This window comes from Oncorhynchus kisutch, linkage group LG6 (genome assembly GCF_002021735.2).
Source record: "Oncorhynchus kisutch isolate 150728-3 linkage group LG6, Okis_V2, whole genome shotgun sequence".
Taxonomy (NCBI): Eukaryota; Metazoa; Chordata; class Actinopteri; order Salmoniformes; family Salmonidae; genus Oncorhynchus; species Oncorhynchus kisutch.
Genome location: NC_034179.2, coordinates 15,054,071 through 15,070,908, shown reverse-complemented (window position 1 = coordinate 15,070,908; position 16,838 = coordinate 15,054,071). Strand labels below are relative to the sequence as shown.

The 16,838-nt window shown below is 44.8% G+C and overlaps 1 protein-coding gene across 4 annotated transcripts; it reads left to right on the top strand.

Moving 5' to 3' along the window:
* Positions 1 to 101: 101 nt before the first annotated feature.
* Positions 102 to 16,787, top strand: zmp:0000001301 (rab9 effector protein with kelch motifs). Of its 4 annotated transcripts, none has more exons than XM_020484873.2 (19): positions 102 to 665; positions 759 to 825; positions 1,014 to 1,086; positions 1,175 to 1,217; positions 1,378 to 1,456; positions 1,871 to 1,959; positions 2,318 to 2,464; positions 2,984 to 3,035; positions 3,628 to 3,728; positions 5,122 to 5,207; positions 5,380 to 5,461; positions 5,751 to 5,836; positions 5,991 to 6,078; positions 6,213 to 6,261; positions 6,703 to 6,796; positions 7,854 to 7,954; positions 8,134 to 8,218; positions 8,385 to 8,489; positions 15,988 to 16,787. In XM_020484873.2, the coding sequence occupies exons 2-19, from the start codon at positions 764 to 766 to the stop codon at positions 16,090 to 16,092; spliced, it is 1,527 nt and encodes a 508-aa protein (XP_020340462.1). In that variant the 5' UTR covers positions 102 to 665; positions 759 to 763; the 3' UTR covers positions 16,093 to 16,787. The 4 variants fall into 4 exon arrangements, with proteins under 4 accessions (XP_020340462.1, XP_031682125.1, XP_031682123.1 ...); XM_031826265.1 differs by having other exon boundaries at positions 111 to 665; positions 759 to 806; XM_031826263.1 differs by lacking the exon at positions 102 to 665 and having other exon boundaries at positions 679 to 825.
* Positions 16,788 to 16,838: the final 51 nt, after the last annotated feature.

The following is a 16,838-nucleotide window of genomic DNA, read 5'->3' as shown; positions in this document are numbered from 1 at the left end:
TTACTCTGATAAACATGAGTTGTTTTCTAATATTCAAAATGCTATGTTGGGCGGTAGGGTAGCCTAGTGGTTAGATCGTTGGACTAGTAACCGGAAGGTTGCAAGTTCAAACCCCCGAGCTGTCGTTCTGTCCCCTTAACCCACTGTTCCTAGGCCGTCATTGAAAATAAGAATTTGTTCTTAACTGACTTGCCTGGTTAAATAAAGGTAAAAAATACATATTTGGTAGGCCAAATGAGGAATGCATTGCATTCTAGGTGTTTTACCCAGAAATACCATGTCAAAAATAGGATTAAGATTCCATTGATTTTATTACTGCTCCGATGCTTTTGGGACCTTCCATATAGGAGAAAATTATGCATTGCCGGTTTTCCTTGCAGGTGTAATTGAATGAAGCGCCGCCTACCAATGTCCTTTTTTGTTCATGGTAAATGTCTATTGCATGGTCAAATGTGTATACCAGGTGGGTAAGTCATGTGAAACGTATTGCTTTACTGGTAGTTTGTGCTCCATGAGGTCTGTTTGTGGTCATCACTAGGCAACGAGAGTGTTCAGTTTACAGTACCTGCACGGCAAAGGTGTGTCTGTAAGAGGACACGGTGCTTAACCAGCAAACTATTCTAGGATCACCTGGGGCAGATTCCTTCTCCACCAAAATATTTATGGTACATTATTTAACACCAGGATTACTTCAGGTTGGCACTTTTTCAGTAAAAGATATTGATCATCTTTAGAGCTTTTTATGCCTGTTTCTGTAGACAGAATGGCCTTAGCAAGTGGACACTGGGTTGCCAAGGAAACAAAAGGTAAACCGCCAAGCCCCAGGTAAGTGTGTGTGTGTGTGTGTGTGTGCTTCTCTCATTGACCGCTCAGCTTTTCCCCGTCATCACCTCAGGTATGCCCCCAGTATTTTCTTAACTTGGCTGAACATGCCTCTCTAGAAGCAGATGGAAAAACAACATAGTTGTTTCCATGTTTAATTTCTCAATTTCCACATATCTCCACCTTCCCAGGCACAGCCATGCGCTAGCTGTGGCTGGGAATATAGCTTTCCTGTTTGGAGGGGTGTCCACCATATCCCATGAGGTGAATCTCACTACCTTATGCTACTAATTGGTAAGCCTATCTAAAACACTGCAATGAACCTAACAATGTATTTCCCATTGTTCTGTAGGAGGAGCAGCCAGTATATTTGAATGACTTCTACATGCTCACAGGTACAGTATAATTATACTCAATGAGCTCAACCAAACACATGTAGGCTACAACTAAATACCCCTATTGACAGTCTAGATTAATCATAATACAAGCCTTCTTAAACATGCAATATAATGTCATTTCTCACATATGATTACTCAGTTTCAGTCATGTTTCTAGTTTCAGCCACTCACATCACATGGGAGGTGATGCCACAGAATGGGGTTGTACCCTCAGCAAGAGAAGGACACACACTTTGGTAATTGATATACTGTATACAGCATCTTAACAATTAGGATATCTCAATTACCATTTGAACCTCAGACCATACTAATACGGTATGCTATTTGTCTACAAATCAACCATGGAGACATTCATTGAGACATCATTGAGACATAGGTAAGATTACAGGGCAGGAAGTCCCTTGGGGCGACAGGTAGCCTAGTGGTTAGAGCGTTGGGCCAGTAACCGAAAGGTTGCTAGATTGAATCCCGAGCTAACAATGTATAAATCTGTCATTCTGCCCCTGAACAAGGCAGTTAACCCACTGCTCCTAGGCTGTCATTGATAATAAGTATTTGTTCTTAACTGTCTTACCTAGTTAAACAAAGGTTAAATAACATTTAAAAAATTGTACATATATACTGTAGATATATTCTCCCTGCCTCCGCAGTGTGGTTAAAGGCAAGCTCTACCTGTTTGGAGGAGTGGCCAGTCCGCAGGCTGGAGAATGTCTTCCTGGAGTCTACTGCTTTGACATAGGTAAGATTACAGGGCAGGGAGTCCCTGGGTTATTTCAGGGAAGCAGTGTAGATGATAAGAAGGAACTCAGCCTCGACTCAAAGATAACATAATTGGTTAAAACTCCAGATTCTTTGCCACTTCCAGTGTCAATGATGAAAGAGCTTAACTCCCCCAAACTAACATTGCCATAACAACAACAACTTTGAAAGAGTAGTAGCTGTAGCGTTTATTATTTTCACGACCCATGCCATGCTTAGGGTGAGATTGTGATGTTCATTACTGAGTTTGCTGTACAGTTTATTGTAACTAAAACTACACAGTTTAACATGGAGTAAAACGCTCTGTGTTATTTGCCCTCTGGTCTCATTTGCTATAGTGTCATTGACGTGGGAGCGGCTTGCCACAGGCGGTGTGTCTCTTAGAACCATCAGACACAGTTCCGTCTCCGTGGGAGACAACATTTATGTCTACGGTGGGCTCCTAGACGGTGTCCCCACTGATGACCTCATGGTGTTCAACACAGGTCAGTGTGGGCCAGGGTGGAGCCATGGTCACCACAGGTCAGTATGAGCCAGGGTGGAGCCATAGTCACCACAGGTCAGTATGGGCCAGGGTGGAGCCATGGTCACAACAGGTCAGTATGGGCCAGGGTTAAGCCATGGTCACCACAGGTCAGTGTGGGCCAGGGTGGAGCCATGGTCACCACAGGTAAGTATGGGCAAGGGTGGAGCCATGGTCACCACAGGTCAGTGTGGGCCAGGGTGGAGCCATGGTCACCACAGGTCAGTATGGGCCAGGGTTGAGCCATGGTCACCACAGGTCAGTATGGGCCAGGGTTGAGCCATGGTCACTTACAAGCATAGCAAACACTTTCATCCAAATCAGTGACCCTGTTGCTGTCAGGTCGAACCCACTGATTAGGAAGTAAATGATAAATAATGCTGCCGTGGAGGTTAACGTAGGTCAGAGGAAATATTTATGCATGTAGAGTAATTCATCTCTTCAGTCTCTTTGGTTCAGAGTGTGACTACTTGTATTTCAGTCTCTCTGAACTGGACCCCAGTCAAGACCACTGGCACTCTGCCATCTGCAAGGTAATTTACACCATCGTAAACATAAGAAGCCTAACTAGTGGTCTCAAATGACAGAAATGAGCTAAAGATTCTCCTGTTGAAAGGATGCATCATTACATTTGCTGGGTTTAGCTGATATTGTACGCCAGAAGACTTGTTTGTTAGCTGTGCTGCATTCCATCACAGAGTGTGCGTGAAAGGTTGCCATGGCACAGTATGTTGACAACAGCAACCAATAGGGTAACGGACGACCTCATATGAAACTATATCTGAATGCCATCTGTCCTCCATTGAAGCCCCCCAGTACTTGGCACGGTTCAGTCATGACCGTTCCAAGGACGGCCAACAGTCTAGTACGGGCACTCTCATCCTCATCCCAATCCAAATTCACACAGCCCTTGCCTTGCAACAACAGGCTATAGACAACAAGTTTGGCTTCAATTCAGTTCTGAACTTAGTTCAGTTCAGTCCAGTTTTTTGTCAGTACGAACACTTAATTTTAGTTTTGACAGATTACACTGTAGCCTAATATATCCCTTGTTGACATGCTCTGATCCTGCAGATGCAGCCTGCTACAGTATTTGCCTGTGTCTGTGATGTTCTGTCTTTGTAGATACAACCACACGTTTGCTGTAGTCAGTGAGCAGGTGTTCATGTTTGGGGGATGTGCTGAGGATGGCTGCTACTACAAAGACATTCATGTTCTCAACACGGGTAAAGAAATGCTAGTGCTCCTACAGACTTTGCATGGGCTGATATTCTTTACATTTTACACATTTTAGTAAACCCATTGTGACATCATTAGAATAGGGGAATGTTCTAATCAAACCAAAACGTCAGTAAACAACTGTGATGCAAATTTGTAATTCTGAATCATAAATGACATCAAACCGCTGTAATGCTGTTATTCTAAACTCATTGTGACATCAATAATACATTAATGATGTCACATTGGAATTGTCAGAATAGATGAGGTAAAGAGGTCAATCGAACTCTACCAAAACAATGGAATTTCCATGAAAACGAGTGGGGTAAAGATGCTGTGGGGGAAGATCCTGATTCTCCTCATTGCACCCATCAAAATTAGCCTACATTAGGCTATTGTTTATATGTGTATTTTATACTATGTTGAGGGAAAAATCAGAGTATAATCCTTGTATGGAGGTCAACCCCAATACATGTTCATGTCACTGTCACCAATCAACAGCATTATAGTTAAAAACTACTTTGACTACCTCTCACAATTTCTGTGTGCTAGCTATGCTACCAGTTTATACAAACAGTAGTTAGCATTTAGCAGTCACTTCTTCTAAACCTAAAAAGGGACTACTTCTAAATGTTATGCAGCGAAAACAGAGAAATATATCCAAATAGGACTTCAGTAACCACATTGTGGGCCTGTTTCAATACATCAATCATGATGGATTTGACAACTATCCACTTTGTTAGATCAGATTTGTTGCATGTGCGCCAATCCGGCATTCCATCTTCTTTCCCTCATGGTCTGCGGTCCATTGACCTCTTTGCTGCATCTATGATGCTGAACTGAAGTGACCTCATCCTCAAACAGCCCACATAGGGTTCCAAAAGGGTTCTGTGGCTCTCCCCATAGAAGAACCCTTTTTGGATCCAGGTAGAACTCTTTTGGGTTCCATGTAGAACCCTCTGGGGAAAGGGTTCTACATGGAACCCAAAAGGGTTCTATCTGGAACCAAAAGGGTTCTACCTGGAACCAATAGGGGTTCTCCTATGGGGATAGCCAAAGAACCCTTTTTGGTTCTAGTTAGCACCTTTTTTTCTAAGAGTGTTGTGTGACTTCATAAATGACATCACTACCAGCAAACCACAGTGATGTAATGTTGTAATTCTACATTTATTGTGACATAAGTAGTGCATTATTGATGTCACAGTGCAATTATCAGAATGGGGCTCAACTTGTCTGACCTCATCCTCAGACAGCCTATTCCGACATTATGAATAAATCACCAGCAGCAAAACCACTATGATGTAATGTTGTTATTCTAAACTCATTGTGACATCAATAGTGCATTATTAATGTCACAGTGGAATGGGGCTGAAGTGAACTAAAGTGACCTGTCATTCTCAGAAACCCTGGTGTGGCAGAGGTATGGTGTGAAGGGGGAGTCGCCCCTGGCCTGTGCAGGTCAGACCCTCACAGCACATCATGACAAGGTGTAAACAACACACTAAATGCCCCCTCACCACCTACCAAAAATATCAAATGATATTGATATTGCCAGGCAACAGAATGCTTGACTCAATAAATCCTTATAGGACTATGAATGTCTACTTTGGTGTTATTCGTGTACTCATGCTCTTATTATTTGAATATCATTCAATTCAGGATATTTACTTGTTTGGTGGAAAATGCACCAGTCAGGATGGAACAGTCACATCAACCAATGAAATTCATAAATTAAGCATTGGTAAGTCAAACAGCATCATCACGGTTTCCACTATATTAGCATGGGCATTTGAATACTGCATGTATGCTGCCCTCGTGTGGAAAAAGTCCTTGCACAAAAATCCATCCCTCGTTCCTTCAAGCAATTATTTGTTTTCGGCGGTTTGAATAAAGATCCTAGGTTTACAGATAAAGGCCTAGTAGCTGACGTGTAATGACATTTCCCCTCTTCCCTGTCTCCCTCCCTCCCTCTACTTGTCTCCCTCCCTGGTCCCTCTCCCTCCCTCCCCCCTCCATCTCCACCGCTCCAGCTAAGATGAAATGGAAGGTGCCTCTCTATGTGGGGATTCCTCCGGCCCGCCGTCATGACCATACAGCCTTCATCCTTCACAGCCATGTGTGTGTGTGTGTGTGTGTGTGTGTGCGTGTGCGTGTGCGTGTGTGCGTGCTTGGATACGTGTGCACGCATGTGTCAACTGTCTATCTCTGTCATCTGTCTATCTCTAAGATCTATTTCTCTCTCTTAATGACCTGGTGTTCGTATTATGCAGATATATGTATTTGGTGGCAAAAATGAAGAACAAGAATTCAATGACCTGAAGATGATGAAATTGATTAACCCATCCGAAAGACAGCCAGGTAACACAGCCTAGATCAATTTCAAAGATTTCCAATACTTGGGTAGTTTTTTGCCATTCCGTTACACTTTTACATCTTTCTTCAACCTTTATTCGATAAGCCGGTTATGCACTTCCTTTCTGTTCTTCTAATAGTGATGAAGGAGATTCTATCTGAATTTGGGCTTCAGGGAGTCAGCCATGGGTTAGTATTTTGTTATGTCAGCTATCCTATTCAAACTACAATGAACATTTTGCTCTCTTTGCAGACTTATTTTTCTGGTTTGGCTGTGTTATTTTATGTTAACCTACAGATGTAGAATCTGAACCAGTCTCCTACAACAGAAAAATAGTCCTGCAGCAAAACAGGAAATGTCTATTATTGTGTGGATTTTAATGAATTTACATTTCTGTAGTGGTTGATGTATTTTTCATAAGGGAAAATCAAGTCTGGAATTTTTGTGGAAATTACAACATTTAGAAGCCTTTTTAAACCCCAAATGCACTACAGGTTTTTACATTTCCTGCTTTTGAGGAAAGTAATTTTTCAACAGGATGATCAAGTTAAGATCCTACACCTACACAGTTACAGTTATTCAAATTAGGTTTCAGGTTTCACAAAGCTTTTTCGCTCTCATTTGATCAGCTTCGCACCGACAAAGGTCCCCAATGTCAAGTATGAGCTGAGTGAGTCTCCATCTCTGTTTTCTGTGAGGACGGATGCAGCTGCCTCTGCACAGGTGGGTCACATGAAAAGCAGTGAACTGTTCATCAAACTGCATAGAGGCATTGTTACTGTATGATGTAGTAACTTAGTAAAACATTTTAAAGCAGTCAATCAATCAATCAAATGTATTTTTAAAACCGTTCTTACGTCAGCAGTTGTCAGGCAGTTCTATACAGATTACCAGCCTAAAACCTTAAAGAGCAAGCAATGCACATGCAGATGCAGAAGCGCAATGATTAGGAACAACTCCCTAGAAAGGCAGGAACCTTGGTAGAAACCTAGAGCGGAATCAGGATCCGAGGGGTGGCCAGTCCTTTTCTAGCTGTGCCGGATAGAGATTATAAGAGTACATCGTTCTTCAAGACGTTCAACCTTTTGTAGATGACCAGCTGGGTCAAATAAACACCTCAGTTGCTTTAGAGGGTGCAGCAGTTCAACACCTCAGGAGTAAATGTCAGTTGTCTTTTCATAGCTGAGCATTCAGAGGTGGAAACAGAAGGTCCAAAAAATAATTAGAGAGAGAAAGGGTTGAAACAGCAGGTCCGGCACAAAGTAGCATGTACGGAGAAACAGGTCAGAGTTCCATAGCCTCAGGCATGAACAGCGGAACTGGATCGGTAGCATGGCTGGGTGGAGTGGGGACAGGGACAGGCAAGAGTAGTTAGGCCAGGTAGTCCCGAGGCATGGACCGAGGGAGGGAGGGAGGGAGGGAGAGAGAGAGAGAGAGAGAGAGAGAGAGAGACAGAAAGTGACAGAGAGTGACAGCAAGTGACAGAAAGAGAGACAGAGAGAGAAAGAAAAGGAGAGAGAGAGAGAAAGAAAGGGAGAAAGAGAGAGAGAGAAAGTCAAAGAGAGAGTGAGAGAGATAGAGTATAGATAGATAGAGAGATAGAGATAGAGTGGCTAGGCTGAGAAATTCTCTTTCTCTCGTTGACTCCCTCAAACTTTCCTTAAGAAAAGCCCACCTAGTAAGACATGCTATTATATCCAGGTAGTAGCAACTTGCTCACATACTGTTTCTATAACGACTTGTAGTCTGTATGTTTATCATGCTGATGTTACATCATTAGGTTACAGCCCAAAGAGACTTCAGTGCCGTCCGAGATGAGGCGATGGATATGATCCATAAAGCTTTCTCCATGCTTGATGGAGAGTTTCAGAAGCTTGACAGGTATTATGTTTTCAATCTAGGTCCAAAGTTTGACAAACAGATCACCTTTGACAAACAGGTCAAACATTTTCCTGACCAATAAACTCTTCATTAATTGACTGAGTGACTGACAAACCGATTCATTCATGCATGCATTCATTCATTAATTCATCCATTCAATAAGTTATTCATTACTGTAGAGAAAGGTCAGAGCTTGCTCAGTCTGCAGCTGCTCTTCAGTACAAGAGAGAATCTCACCAAGCCCACCATCAGCAACAGGAGGAGGTAAAGGCTCACTCAGAGTTCAAGATTATCATTCACTCACTCATTCACTAAATATGTAGCTTTCCAATAGTTCTCCTTTTTGTGTGGTTGAATAATTTCTATTCTATGAAATAATGGTTTTCCAGGAAGAATGATGGAAGCTTTGTTTGTGGTTTTGGTGTTGCAGGAACTACATGAAATGCTTGAGCGACACAGAGTCCAGAATGAGACCTGGCTACGTGCACGGGCAGAGGAGAATGACAAGGAAAGGAAGGGGCTGAGTAAACTCAGGGTGTGTAGTGGTTACTAACCACACACACACACACACGCACACACACAAACACACAAACAGTAGCACAAACATAAACATGCATGCAGTTCCAGGTGTAGAACTCCTGGGATTACCCCATAATGTCAAAGTAGAATGACGTTTTACGATTTTTTTAAAACACATTCATTAAAAAGGAAAAGCTGAAATGCATTGAGTCAATAAGTATTCAACCCCTTTGTAATGGTAAGCCTAAATAAGGTCAGGATTAAAAAGTTGTATAATACGTTGCAATGGACTCTGTTTAACATGCTTTTTGAATGACTACCTCATCTTTGTACCCCACATATAATTATCTTTAAGGTTCCTTTAGTCGAGCAGTGAATTTGAAACGCAGATTCAACCACAAAGCCCAGGGAGGTTTTCCAATGCCTCGCAAAGAAGGGCACTTATTGGTAGATGGGTAAAACAAAACAAAAAAGACATTGAATAGCATGGTGAAGTTATTAATTACAATTTGTCTGGTGTATCAATACACCCAGACACCACAAAGATACAGGCGTCCTTCCTAACTCAGTTGCCGTAAAGGGATTTCACCGTGAGGCCAAGGTGACTTTAAAACAGTTACAGGGTTTAATGGCTGTGATAGGAGAAAACTGAGGATGGATCAACAACATTGTAGGTACTCCACAATACTAACCTAAATGACAGACTGAAAAGAAAGAAACCTGTACAGAATAAAAATATTCCAAAACATGCATGCTGTTTGCAATAAGGCACTAAAGTAAAATGGCTAAATATTGGCAAAGAAATGAACTTTATGTCCTGAATACAAAGCTTTATGTTTGGCACAAATCCAATACAACATCACTGAGTACCACTCTTCATATTTTCAAGCATGGTGGTGGCTGCATCATGTTATAGGTATGCTTGTCATCGGCAAGGACTGGTGAGTTTTGGGGGAGATAAATAAAAAATGGAATAGAGCTAAGCACAGGCTAAATCCAAGAGGAAAACCTGGTTGACTTTTCTTTCCGACAGACACTGAGAGAGACAAATTTACCTTTCAGCAGGACAATAACTGTCAAAACATCTCCCGAAGTCGGTTCCTCTCCTTGTTTGGGCGGTGTTCGGCGATCGATGTCACCGGTCTTCTAGCCATAACCAATCCATTTTTCATTTTCCATTTTCCATTTGTTTTGTCTTGTTTTCCCACACACCTGGTTTTCATTTCCTCATTACATGTTGTGTATTTAACCCTCTGTTCTCCCCATGTCTTTGTGTGGTATTGTTTGTTTGTAAGTGCTTGTGCACATGTTGACTGGTGCGCGTCGGGTTTTGTACCCAAGTTGTTATTTTCTTGATGATGTTGGTTTTGGTATTAAACTGTTCTGGCTATTACCTAGTTCTGTTCTCCTGCGTCTGACTTCCCTGCCACCAGTTACCCACCCCTAACAGAATACCACACCCGAATATGGATTCAGCAGGAGCAGGTGCCACTGATATGGAGATCGAGGAGCGCATCCAGGATGCTCCACCATCTCGGCGCCACCATGGACTGCGTCATCCAAGCTATGGACCGCTGGGAGAGACAGAGAGTTCCTCCACCACCTCCAGCACCTCCACCAGCAGAACAGGGGCCTTCACTACTCACTCCCCCAGCACCCGGTTCCAGTGGGATTCGCCTCACCCTCCCCGGGGAGTACAATGGGACGGCTGTCCCTACCAGGGTTTCCTGTTGAAAGTTGGAGTTACACCAGGCAACCATCCACCCGGCTCCTTCGGGCCGTGAGAGGGTGTCCGCCCTCGTCTCATGCCTCTCTGGGAAAGCCCTGGAGTGGGCCAACGCTGTATGGTTTGAAGGAGATGCGGTGCTGGACTACTTTGAGGTGTTCTCCCTTCGATTCCGGGCAGTCTTCAACTACCCGCCCGAGGGCAGCGGGTGAACGTCTTTTCCACCTGCGGCAGGGGACGAGGAGCACACAGGAGTTTGCTTTGGACATTCGAACCCTGGCCTCTGGAGCGGGATGGAGCGACAGGGCCCTGATTGACCACTATCGCTGCAGTTTGCGCGAGGACGTCCGTCGAGAGTTGGCCTGCAGAGACACCACCCTCAACTTCGACCTGCTGGCTACCCGTGGACGTCCAGATTGAGGTCTGTTGGTTCTATCCACCAGCACTACCGCTCCGATGCCCATGGAGTTGGGAGGTACTGCGCTCAGGGAGACCGGAGGAGGTTCCGGCGTTTCCCGTGGTGCTAGACCTACCATGGTTAGCTTGTCATGACCCCACTGTTTCGAGGCAGTGGAGGGCTCTCGCGGGGTGGTCGCGAGAGTGCTCGGGGAGGTGTTTAGGGGTTTCGGTAGGTGCTACTACGGTGGAAAGTCCAGACCACAGTGCGCATTCCCCCCGAATATGCCGATTTGGCTCTCGCCTTCTCCAAAAAGAAGGCGACTCACTTACCACCCCATCGACAGGGGGATTGTGCGATAAATCTCCTGGTAGACGCTGCACTTCCCAGGAGTCACGTGTATCCTCTGTCACAGGCGGAGACGGTGGCTATGGAAACATATGTCTCCGAATCCCTGCGTCAGGGGTACATTCGGTCCTCCACTTCCCCCTCCTTGTGTTTCTTTTTTGTGAAGAAGATGGAGGGAGGTCTTCGCCCGTGCATTGACTATCAAGGCCTTAATTAGATAACTGTGAGGTACAGTTACCCGCTACCTCCTATCGCCATGGCGATTGAGTCAATGCACGGGGTGCGCTTCTTCACCAAACTTGATCTCAGGAGTGCTTACAACCTGGTGCGTATCTGGGAGGGAGACGAGTGGAAGACGACGTTCAGTACGACCTCAGGGCATTATGAGTACCTCGTCATGCCGTATGGGTTGATGAATGCTCCATCAGTCTTCCAAGCCTTTGTAGATTACATTTTCAGGGACCTGCACAGGCAGGGTGTAGTGGTGTATATTAATGACATTCTGATATACTCCGCGACATGTGCCGAGCATGTGTCCCTGATGCGCAAGGTGCTTGGCCGACTGTTGGAGCATGGCCTGTACGCCAAGGCTGAGAAATGTCTGTTCTTCCAACAGTCCGTCTCCTTCCTAGGGTACCGCATTTCCACCTCAGTGGTGGAGATGGAGAGTGACTGCATCTCAGCCGTGCGTAATTGGCCGACTCCCACCTCGGTAAAAGAGGTGCAGCGGTTTCAAGGGTTTGCCTATTACTACCGGAGGTTTATCAGAGGTTTTGGTCAGGTAGCCCATTACCTCACTGGTGAAGGGGGGACCGGTATGTTGGCAGTGGTTGGCTGAGGCGGACAGGGCCTTTGGTCACCTGAGGGCTCTGTTTACCTCGGCTCCCGTGTTGGCCCATCCGGATCCCTCTTTGGCATTCATTTTGGAGGTGGACGCATCCGAGGCTGGGATAGGAGCCATGCTCTCTCAGCGCTCGGGTACGCCACCGAAGCTCCGCCCCTGAAATTCTTCTCGAGGAAGCTCAGCCCGGCGGAGGGAAACTATGACTTGGGGGACCGGGAGTTGTTGGCTGTCGTCAAGGCTTTGAAGACGTGGAGACATTGGCTTGAGGGGGCTAAACACCCTTTTCTCATCTGGACTGACCACCGCATTCTGGAGTACATCCGGGCGGTGAGGAGACTGAACCCTCGCCAGGCAAGGTGGGCCATGTTTTTCACCCGTTTTGTTTTCACCCTTTCTTACAGACCAGATTCCCAGAACGTGAAGGCAGACGCACTGTCCTGGCTGTATGACACAGAGGAGCGGCCCATGGATCCCACCCCCATACTCCCGGGCCTCCTGCCTGGTGGTGCCGGTAGTGTGGGAGCTGGACGCGGACATTGAGCAGGTGTTGTGTGCAGAGCCCGCTCCCCTCCAGTGTCCCGCTGGGTGTCTGTATGTTCCGTCTACTGTTCGTGACCGGCTGATCTATTGAGCCCACACGTCAGCCTCCTCTGGTCATCCAGGCATCGGTCGGACGGTTAGCTGTCTGAATGGGAAGTGCTGGTGGCCCACTTTGGCTAAGGACGTGAGGGTTTATGTTTCCTCCTGCTCGGTGTGCGCCCAGTGTAAGGCTCCTAGGCACCTGCCCAGAGGTAAGAGGTACCCTTTCCACAGCGGCCATGGTCACACCTGTCGATCGATTTCCTGACCGATCTCCCCTCATCACAGGGAAAAACCATGATCCTGGTTGTTGTGGATCGTTTCTCTAAGTCCTGCCATCTCCTCCTGCTGCCTAGTCTCCCTATGGCCCTACAGACTGCGGAGGCCTTGTTTACACACATATTCCGGCACTACGGGGTGCCTGAGGACATAGTGTCTGATCGGGGTCCCTAGTTCACTTCGAGGGTCTGGAGGGCGTTCATGGAACGTCTGAGAGTCTTAATCAGCCTTACCTCGGGTTTTCACCCCGAGAGTAACAGGCAGGTGGAGAGAGTTAACCAGGATGTGGGTAGGTTTCTGCGGTCGTATTGCCAGGACCGGCCAGGAGAGTGGGCGAGGTTCGTCCCATGGGCCGAGATGGCCCAAAATTCACTCCGTCACTCCTTCACAAACCTGTCGCTGTTTCAGTGCATGTTGGGCTATCAGCCGGTCCTGGTACCGTGGCATCAGAGTCAGACCGAGGCTCCTGCGGTGGACGACTGGTTCCGGCATGCGAGGAAACATGGGACGCCGCCCATGTTCACCTTCTGTGTGCCGTGCTGCTCCAGAAAGCCAGCGTAGACCATCACTGCAAACCGGGTCTGGCTCTCGACCCGAAACCTGCTCCTCTGCCTGCCCTGCCGGAAGCTGGGTCCGCGGTTTGTGGGGCCATTTAAAGTCCTGAGGAGACTGAACGAGGTGAATTACAGGTTACATCTTCCCCCCGATTACCGTATTAACCCCTCGTTCCAGGAGTCTGAGGTGCTGGAGGTTCCTCCGCCCCCTCTGGACATCGAGGGGGCCCCAGCGTACTCCGTTTGTTCCATACTGGATTCGAGGCATCGGGCGAGAGGCCTTCAGTACCTCGTGGACTGGGCCGGAGGAGAGATGCTGGGTTCCGGTGGAGGACGTGTTGGTCCCGTCAATGCTGCCGGAGTTCCACTGTCATCCGTCCGGATCGCCCTGCGCCTCGCCCTTCGGGTCGTCCCAGAGGCCGGTGTCGGCGCACTGCTGGTGCCGCGCGTCAAGGGGCAGGGGTACTGTCACGACTTCTACCGAAGTCGGTTCCTCTCCTTGTTCGGGCGGTGTTCGGTGGTCGACGTCACCGGTCTTCTAGCCATCGCCAATCCATTTTTCATTTTCCATTTGTTTTGTCTTGTTTTCCCACTCACCTGCTTTTCATTTCCTCATTACGTGTTGTGTATTTAACCCTCTGTTCCCCCCATGTCTTTGTGTGGTATTGTTTGTTTGTAAGTGCTTGTGCACATGTTGACTGGTGTACGTCGGGTTTTGTACCCAAGTTGTTATTTTCTTGATGCCTTTGGTTTTGGTATTAAACTGCTCCGGCTATTACCTAGTTCTGCTCTCCTGCGTCTCACTTCCCTGCCACCAGTTACGCAACCCTTACAATAACCTAAAATACAAGGCCAAATATACACTGGAGTTGCTTACCAACACGACATTGAATGTTCCGGAGTGGCCTAGTTACAGTTTTGACTTAAATCGGCATGAAAATCTATAGCAAGACTTGAAAATGGCTGTCTAGCAATGATAACCAACCAACTTGACAGAGCTTGAAGAAATTAAAAAAGAACCAAATGCAAATATTGTACAATCCAGGTGTGCAATGCCCGTAGAGATTTACCCTGAAAGACTCACAGCTATAATCGCTGCCAAATGTGATTAGAACATGTATTGACTCAGTGGGTTGAATACTTATGTAATCAAGATATATGTTTTACTTTTCATACATTTTTACAAAATGTAGAATTTTTCTTCCACTTTGAATTCACAGAGTATTTTGTGTAGATGGTTAACAAAAAAACGACAAATCAATTTTAATTGCAAATTGTAACACCAACAAAATGTGGGAAAGAAACAATGTCTATGGATGTGGAAATCAAGACCGTTCCGAACGGCACCAAAAATGATATGTCCAAAGGGCATCTGCGCCGACTTGTGCTTACTGGGGTGTAGTCTACCATGTCAGCCTGCATTGGAATTTTATGAATGCCCATCCATGTGGTAGGCCCATTGTTTGTAAAATAGGCAGTTGCTTTGGCTTTATTTGTCCTGATGTCTTTGACTAATCAATTTGGCTATTCAAGCTCTGAATATCAGCTACCCAACTTTATCAGAAGTTATCCTATTTGAAATGTTTTTTTATAGCTAGGATCAGCTTGTAAAAAAATGTATGGATACAAACTTGAAACCACTGATCATAATAATGGAATGAAACTCCTGGACAATAGTTGTGATTGTCCATTCCATATTGCCCATGTTACTTTGACCGTTACCGTTTTTAGGATATGTTGTTTATTAACATGACAGCACGTTTTTTATTTGATTGATCGCCATTTGGGTTAGGCTATTTGCAGTGGTGTAAAAATACTCTTAAAGTACTACTTAAGTCGTTTTTTGGGGTATCTGTACTTTACTTATATTTTTACTTCACTACATTCCTAAACAAAATAATGTACTTTTTACTCCCTACATTTTCCCTGACACCCAAAAGTAGTTACATTTTGACAAGAAATTGGTCCAATTCACACACTTATCAAGAGAACATCCCTGTTCATCCCTACTGCCTCTAATCTGGCGGACTCACTAAACACAAATGCTTAATTTGTAAATTGTCTTGAGTGTTGGAGTGTACCACTGGCTATCCGCCAATAAATAGAACAAATACAATTGTGCCATCTGTCTGCTTAATATAAGCCATTTGAAATGGTTTATAGTTTTACTTTTACTTGTGATACTTAAGTACATTTTAGCAATTCCATTTACTTTTGATACTTAAGTATATTTAAAACCAAATACTTTTTGACTTTTACTTATCTTTACTTTTACTCAAGTATGACATTGAGTACCTTTTCCACCACTGACTATTTGATTGGCGAAACCTGCATCATGATGTAAAAAGTGTGTATCTCATTACATTGTCATACATTTTATCTCCAGCCTATGCTACAGAAAATGCCACATACTATTTCTACCATATCCTATATCTGCTACATGATTTATGTTAGATACATTTTTTTGACGGAACGTTGGTGGATCGCTGCGTGCTGGGAATGGACAAGCAAAATATGTTGCTGTCCCTGCCTTTGACAAAGTGGGCACTGGTGATTACAGGGTGGCATCAGCGCTCACCTAAAAAGCTAATATGCCACTGGTTGAGAAAATTGCCAATTATTTTAGGTTTCATGTGTTATTGGATGTGCGTCTTGGACAGTTTAGCTCCGAAAATGCCATCCTCGTCAATCCGCCGTCATACGCGGCCGATCCTTCCTAATGTGAGGGTCTAGTAATTTAATAGGATCTTTATGCCTTTTTCATACATTTTCCCTCTCTCTTCCAAGGAGGAGATTGTGCACGAGCAGGGGAGACTGGAAGAGGAGCAGGGAAACATCCAGAAACGCAGCGAACATCTTCTATCCATCATGCAACAGTTTAAAGGCATGTAAAGACACGTAACCATGGCAACCAACTTGGACGTGCCGAGTTTGTGGGTGTGGCTTACTTTCCAAGGATGATCAACTCAAAAGCGTCTATAAAAAGGAAATGTGACATTAATTTGTGTTTTTCCACTGGTGGGTGTGTTTGAATAGTTAGCATTTTGTGCATAGCTAAGATTAACTTTTGTTGTCTTTTGCCAGATAGTCATAATATCTTTAGCGAGACAGGGGGATAATGTTGACACTGTGATAATGTTGACACTGTCAAAAGAAAAAACACCACTTTAAGGCATTTGTTTAAACCTCAGGAATGGTTGCTAAAGAATTCCTAGGACATATCAAAATTGGTCATGATAGGTCTAAGCAAAATGTTGTAAAGGAGAATAATTAACTGAGTTGTAGATTGATGTAGCCTAATCATGTTCATAAAAATGTTGGATTATTTGGCATATCTTGTCAAATCTGCATAAAACAACTTTCTGTTCCCTCATCTTTCAAATTATCCTACACTGAAGGCTTACACTTTTATGAACATACTTTAAAATAACTGACGGAATGTTATATTCTAAATGTGGGCAAACCAGATATTTTCTTAGGCAAATCCTGTATGGGAATAGATAACTCACAAATTAAACCAAAAAAAGTATAGAAAAAAATGCTTTGCATAAGAATTGGTTGTCAATTAAATAATTTACTCAAAGAGCTTTCCTCTTGTCCTCCAATTGTTACCAGCCCTGTCGCAGCATAGAGATCCT